At 45.1% G+C, this 7524-nt stretch overlaps 1 protein-coding gene across 1 annotated transcript; it reads left to right on the top strand.

Annotated features, from left to right (window-relative positions):
- Window positions 1-6374: 6374 nt before the first annotated feature.
- Window positions 6375-7496, top strand: LOC119656827 (neuferricin homolog). The gene is made up of 3 exons (XM_038063472.1): window positions 6375-6755; window positions 6811-6970; window positions 7074-7496. Exons 1-3 carry the CDS (start codon window positions 6443-6445, stop codon window positions 7411-7413), a joined length of 813 nt encoding a protein of 270 aa, XP_037919400.1. The 5' UTR covers window positions 6375-6442; the 3' UTR covers window positions 7414-7496.
- The last annotated feature ends 28 nt before the right edge of the window (window positions 7497-7524 follow it).

The following is a 7524-nucleotide window of genomic DNA, read 5'->3' as shown; positions in this document are numbered from 1 at the left end:
GTTATAACTTATTAAACGGGCCCATTCTCAAAAACTACCCAACCGAAAAATCTGAAAAAAATCGAGACACTGGCACTATATAGGCTCCGAAATACCTTCCTTATCGATATGCCTTCAAATAAAGCTAATAATAGTATATTACTATAATTGTTAGTAATTGGCTGCGAAACCCCCCTTAAGTACATTCTAGTACCACGAAATTATGCAATAGTATAGGCTATAACATAGAACATGATAGTATCAACTTTGGTGGAAATCGCACTATTACTAATAAAGTTATAATAGGTCAAAGTTGTCATTTCTTGACAAATTCAAGATTATGAATATCAATATCAGCCGACAGTGGATACTCTCACATAATATATGCATATATTACGTGCTAATTCAAGTGGGGCAAATGCACACTCACATGCCTTATAAGAAATACACAAAACCTTTCATACCTGAAAGGTCCAGCTTCCGGTTTTCCGACTTGTTTGTAGTTCTCTCAGCCCACATTGATTTTAATGTTGCTTTATATGCAAGCGCTTTCTACTAGAGTTCGAATTTCGAATATTTGCATATCAGCTAGTTTAGACCAATGATCTTCAGACCCTTGAAAATGTTACAAGTTCATTAAACCGTGGAGAGTTTTTCATTACCAATGCTTGCTTGTCGAATCAAGTGTGAGTAGTGCAGCGACGTCAACTTTATCGCAGCTATTCTTTTGCTGGAAAAGCCAAGCGTATATCACCGCATGAAATATAATCGCCATTTTTTTCGAAAATACCCCTAGTACGGTTGATGGCAGGTCCCGTAACGGGCCGACCAAGAAAACGCATCCAATATCGTTAGAAACAACATGGTCGGTAATTGCTAATTGCAAAGCCGTTCCCTATGAGATCCTCGCACCTCAACATCGGCCGTTGATTGCGATCCTGCAAATTAAACCACCGATAAAACAGCGCACTGGAGAGTGTGTCCGGATAGCTGAGTGGTTAAAGCACAAGGCTGTCGTACGGAAGGTCGCGGTTCAATTCCACTGGTGGCAGTGGAATTTGCATCGTGATTTGACGTCGGACACCAGTCGACTCAGCTGTGAATGAGTACCTGAGTCAAATTAGGGTAACAACCTTGGACGAGCGCAATGCTGACCACACTGCCCCCTACAATATACTGTAGTGTACCGTTACGGTCTTGAATGAAGTGCTTTAACACACTTCAAGGCCCTGATCCAATATGAATTGTTGTACCAACGATTATCATTATTAATTTCATGAGAAGAACGAGGGAATGATCTCACTTACAAGATTACGAATGTGGAAGAACCGTGGAATCAAATGAAAGACACAGTCCACAAAGCGGCCTCTGCAACCCTCGGGGTCACCAAGCCCGGTAAGCGGTACATCAACCAAGATACTTGGCTTTGGAATAACGATGTTGAAATAAAGGTCCGTGAAAAGAAACGCCTCTATCACAAGTTTCTCGACGATAAAATGTTAGCCAATTGGCAAATTTATAAGAATGCCAACCGTGAAACAAAGAAAGCGATCGCTGTCAACTAAGCAGGCCAGTACAAAAATCTTTACGATATACTGGACACTCGGGATGGCGGGAGAGATCTATATCGACTTGCCAAAAGCCGAAACGAACGCACACAGGATATCGAATACTTCTGTTGCGTTAATGATAAGAACGGTACCTTGCTTACCAAGCGTCGAGCCGCGACGGGTAAATGGCGAGAATATTTCGAGCAGATTTCAACTGAAGAATTTGCTCATCCTCTACTTCCATAATCATTGCCGACATTTGGAGCAGTCCCACCTGTCACCGCAACTGGCGCTCTGAGGTGGCGGGGAGGAAGACGGGGCGGCAACCCTGTCGGCTAAACCAAAACCAAGTGGCCGAGGAGAACCTCCACGTGGTGGCACCGGAAAACGCTGTATCGCATTGGCTTGCCGGCCGTGATGCAGTAGGCGAATGCTTCAAGGCTTAGCAAGGGCGATCAGACCCGAGTCTGCACGGGGACTCATCTGAAGTGGCTTCGGTCACTGGTACCATGGGAACCGAGGTAGCCCCTGGACTCTTATACTTCAGGAGAATTCCTGTCGTATCTGAGTACAGCTCGGTTGGTTGCGGTTGGCCCCCTTGTGGGAGTTTCATGGGGGCTGTGGTTGTGCTCAAGCGAGAAGTGACCTTCGGGCCTCGACGTGGTGTTGCGTATCAACACGGGTGCCGTACTCCATAGTTCGGTAGAGATTTAGGTGATGCTTGCATCCACCAGTATGATTGCCAAGCCATGCACTTGACATAGACTGGTACCGTTATGCTTGTCTAACGGGGCTCTGATTGTGGTCACAAAATCAATCCGTGCCTGAAGAGGGCCGTAGGATTAAGTCTCAAGACAGGTACCTACGTTAAACACCGAAGACTTCACTGTCACCGCAACTGGTGTTCAGAGGTGGCGGTGAGGAAGACGGGGTGGGAACCCTGTCCGTCGAACCAAAGCCAAGTGGCCGAGGAGAACCTCCATATTGGTGGCACCGGGAGACGCTGCATTACATTGATTTTCCGGGCATATGCAGTATTTTCCAAAAGCCTAATTAGGGCGATGAGACCGTAGTCTGCACGGGGACTCATCTGAAGTGGCAATACGTCACGAAACCTTACCAGGGATATACTGGTATCATGGAAACCGGGATAGCCCCTGAATTTACATACTTCAGGTGAATTTCTGTTGTATGTGCGTTCAGCTCGGTTGTTTGCGGTTGGCCCCCTAGTGGGAGCTTCATGGAGGTGGTGGTTGCGTTCAAGCGAACAGAGTCCTTCAGGTCTCAGCGTGGTGTGGCGTTTCAACACGGCGGGTGCCGTACTCCTTAGTTCGGTAGAGATTTAGGTAGGTCTTGCATCCACCAATATGAATGCTGAGCCATGAACTCGGTGTAAACTGGTACCGTCGAAGCTTACTGCGGCAGGGCCCTGATTGTGGTCACATAATCAATCCGTGTCCGAAGAGGACCGTGGGATTAAGTCCACGAGACAGGTATCCACGTAAAACACGGTGACGTAACTATCAGCGCGTTTAAAGTCGAGGAAGCAATGAAACTAATGAAATCGGGGAAAGCAACAGGACCTGACGACATCACATTTGAGCTCTGGAAAGCAAAGAGCTGAGATCCAACACTGTGGCTTAGTGAATTCTTTATCGGGTTATTCAGAAAAGTAGAACACCATCTGACGGGCAAGAAAATACCCCAGTTCTAATATCCAACACGATCTCAGATTGCATCTGAATAAAACGACCGATCCCCATGAAACAGGCTTAATCTCTGTGAGCGGCAGTGACCTGCCCAGAGCTGAGCGATTTAAATACCTCGGACCATGCAATCAGCCAATGGAGAACTACGTTATGATTGTTTGATGCATTAACGCAACCCGGTTTAATTTTGCGCCTGACTAAGAAACCGAGCACATGGTTTTTCGTTTTCAGGCGCAGAAGACTCGCCTTCATCTTTCTCCGTCTGCAGTTTTGCACTAAGAAAAAAACTACTAGCGATCGTGGCCTCTTCAGATGAGACCACTTTCGAAGAAATTGTGTTGGTTGAACGCCGCCATCTTTCACCCTTGATGAACGTCAGTGCATATATGGGAGTCAATATAGACTCGGACTACTATCTCGTTCGTAAAGTAATCCGGCCTCTAATTACTACACCGCCTAGAATAATAATCGTCCATATTGATTCAAGGCCTTGAAGTGTGTTAGAGCTTTCATTCAATACCGTAACGGTACACTACAATACATTGTAGGAGACAATGTGGTCAGCATTGCGTTCGAGATTTATCCTTACTTCACTAAGGTACTCATTCGCAGCTGAGTCAACTGGTATCCCGCATCCAGTCACGATAACAAATCCCTCTGCTACCAGAGTCCCTAGAATCTCCTCTGACACTCAGGTGAAAGTGAACACTAAAGCCGTCCACAACAAAGTTCTCCGTAACTCTATAAGGGAGAAATGGATGCCACAATAACCGCAGTTTCCAGAGGTCATCTCCATGACCTCGAAGAGATGAAGCATCAACAAATGATGTTCACAATCACCTGAAGAAAGTTATCATTGATACAACCACAAACATACTTGGCCCCAGTCGCAAAAAAAAAGTCGGAACAGCTGATTCGACGATGAATGTAAGCTAGCAATGGAACAGAAGAATGCTGCCTACTGGGCAGTGCTGCACTCTCAAAGAAGACGGTTCCACGCGGAGACTTGTCACGAATTCCGTTGAGTAGAGAAGCGACTACACAAACGAAAAAGGAATCCTGCGAGAACCAAAAGGGGAACCGGAAAAGTCTCACCAACAAGTCAGCAGGATGAAGCCTTACACATGTTGATGTTCACCTTGCTGAGACAAAAAGGGAAATCTAATTTCTGGCAGAATGGGTATATTGGAGCGATGGGCTGAGTATTTTGATGAACTTTTTGATGAACTGCTCAACAACCAGAATATAGGCGGGTCGAAGGCGCCGACAACTGGAGGCGACGGGCAAATCCTGCCACCTCCAAGCATGGACGGAACTGTCCGTGCAATTCATCGGTTTAAAAACAATAGTCGCCCGGAGCCGATAGAATTACAGCCGAGTTGGTTAAATATGGATGCGACAAACTACACCAAGCCATTAAATAAATGACACTCGAGGTGTGTGTGGTACAGCGAAATAAATTATCTATTTCATACATAAACAAGGGGATATCATGCAGTGCAGCAATAATAAAGGTGTCATGTTGCTGAGTATTATCTATAAAATCTTCTTCGCTACCTTATTAGGCCGCATAGCCCCACATGCCCAGAACAGATTTTTTCTCTACGGCAAGCGATAGAAAAACTGGCGGCCTTAAGGGCCCCGTACGTTAGCATAGCCAAGATAAAACTGTACACGGTCATGAGAGAATTCAGTATCCCGTCGAAATTGATACGACTGACAATGTGCGAGACCGGATAAAATCATCAGGATCACTCTCGAAACCATTCAACACCAGCAACATGCATCGCGATGTTGATGTCAATGCAAGAGGCACCATCCTCTTCAGGTCACCCAACTACTGGCCTACACTGACGATATTGACATTATGCGAAGAACTACTCGCGATCTACAGTTTACTTTCATTCAGATCAAGCAAGTGGCGCGAGATCTTGGGCTGCACAATAATGAAGGTAAGACGAAGTACATGGTGACAATGTGAGCACCAAAAGCCAAAAAATCGTCAACATCAAATGGCGCTGGTCAAACGAGAATAATAAAGATAGGAGATTACAACTGTAAGTCTGTTGATATTTTCCCCTATCTAGGGTCGAAAATCACATCCGATTACAGCTATGACGATGAAATCTACGCTCAGTAGTTGGCTGCCAGCAGAGTCTATTTTAGCTTAGAAAAACAGTTTCGCTGGAAACGTCTCACCATAGGACAAGGAAAATTGTGAACTCATGCTTCTTAGTTGCGTTCCGGAAAATTTTTAACCCCCTACATGAGGATGGACAACTCCATAGCCACTATAACGCCTGCCCCAGCAGGTTGCGGTGTAGGGGTCACATAATTCTTATGTGTGAGGATGATCCAACTCGGAAAGTCTATAAGGACAATATCTATGGTAGAAAAAGAATACTTGGCAGACTCTACTTGACATGGAGCGATCGCATGGGCCAAGACGCCAGACAGCTTTTCGCCGGGGCAAAACCAGAATGTCTGGAGTTCTTTGCTAAGTCAGGCCTAGACCGGATACCGGTTGCTGCGCCGTTGATAATGATGAATGCAGGGTCTTTTTGCGGAGTAATGACGGTCGGATACGTGTATATCGAAGGCCTTCAGTGCGATTTGCCACGTGCTCCATTTCAGGGCGGATCTTTTATCTTCGGGGGAAGCATTGCTTTAGAAGCGAAAACGGATCTTGTCTTCATCAAGAGAGTAACGACCGTAAATCACGTAGACTTACTGCACAGCACTATATTCAAGAGGTATTGAAGCCACACGTCATATCTTTTGCAAGATTTATGAGGGAAAACTGTGTTATTTATGCAGCTTGGATTTTATCTACAATAATCATTTTTTTGAGCCGATTTATATACCAATATAGTACCCTTAGGTCGGTACTGGTATTAGGTTGCTACCAAGTGTATTTTTAAATTTAAGCCATTCCAACTTAACCTGCCTTGCTGTTCAAGTGAAGTCATAATAAGACGGGATAAAAGAGGAACCCATCACCCCTTTAAAACGGCTCGCCCCAAAATGGGGAATTCCCCAAAAAGTTCCATTTAAAAACGATTTCGAAAAGATTCCATGGCAATAGCGAAGACGCACACCGTGTTTTCACTCAGCTGTCATTTTAAATGACATTTCTTTCAATTCATCCACTTCGACCTGAATCGCGGTCATAACAAACAATTCAATCACTTTTTCCGGGAAAATATGCCATCCCTTGGTGCTATCGTCAAATTTCATGTACTTGTTGGTCTCTGTGCAATATCCATTTACTACTGGAAACCAGGTCTAATTAACAAAACTAAAGAGTTCGTGCTATCTCAGTTGAAAAGTCCCCAAACAAGCCCACCTTCAACGTGGACAGCTTCCGACCTGAAATTATTTACGACTGACGAGTTAGCGAAATACGATGGTAACGTGAATGAAGAGGAAATCTACGTTAGCATCCTCGGATCTGTGTACGACGTCACGCCGGGGAAGAACTTCTACGGCAGAGGATGCGGCTATGCGTTCTTCACAGGTTGGCTCTCCATAAGAGCAAATTTACAGCGAATCTCATCTTCACTCCTTTGCAGGGAAGGATGCGTCGGTGTCTTTCGTCACAGGCGAATTCGAGAAGTTCACTCCTGATTCAGACGATGTGGCCGCCTTGAAACCGGCCGACATTTTAGGTATTCTGCAGTTCAAGGAGTTCTACGACACGAAGTATGTTCTCAAAGGGAAACTTATAGGAAGGTAATTGCAGAAGATTTCTACATAATGGAACCCTGGAGAGTTGGTTTCTCTTTGGTAATCGCAGTTCATTCACTCTACACACTAGAAAATACTTTTCTTGCAGATTTTACGATGAGAACGGAGAACCAACTGAATATTTTAGGAAAGTCGAAGCGCTAGCAAAAGTGGGTGAATATGAGAAAGAACAGAAAAACCGGAAACTAGAAGAATTCCCTCCGTGCAATATTGAGTGGACTGCGGAGACAGGCACTCGCGTGTGGTGCACTGCGGAGAGCGGTGGAATCCGCCGCAATTGGATAGGCGTTCCGAGGAAGTATTTCGAGCCAGGCCAGACTTCGTTCCGCTGTGCCTGTGTCAAGCCCGAACAACTCAGCTCTCCCCTCTTGAAACCGTACGAGGATTGCAAAGACGACGCCGTGGAGTGCTTTTATAATCTTGATTGATTGTTATTGATAAGTTTTAATTAGCACATTCCTTTTACAGTATATTTATACGTTGCAATGTTAAATAAATTTATTCTACTAGACACCGTGTTTGGATGAAAGTTCGCGGTA

The sequence above is a fragment of the Hermetia illucens genome, chromosome 5, assembly GCF_905115235.1.
Source record: "Hermetia illucens chromosome 5, iHerIll2.2.curated.20191125, whole genome shotgun sequence".
Classification (NCBI taxonomy): domain Eukaryota; kingdom Metazoa; phylum Arthropoda; class Insecta; order Diptera; family Stratiomyidae; genus Hermetia; species Hermetia illucens.
Note: the sequence above shows the minus strand (reverse complement) of the source record. Positions and strands in the feature narration are given on the sequence as shown.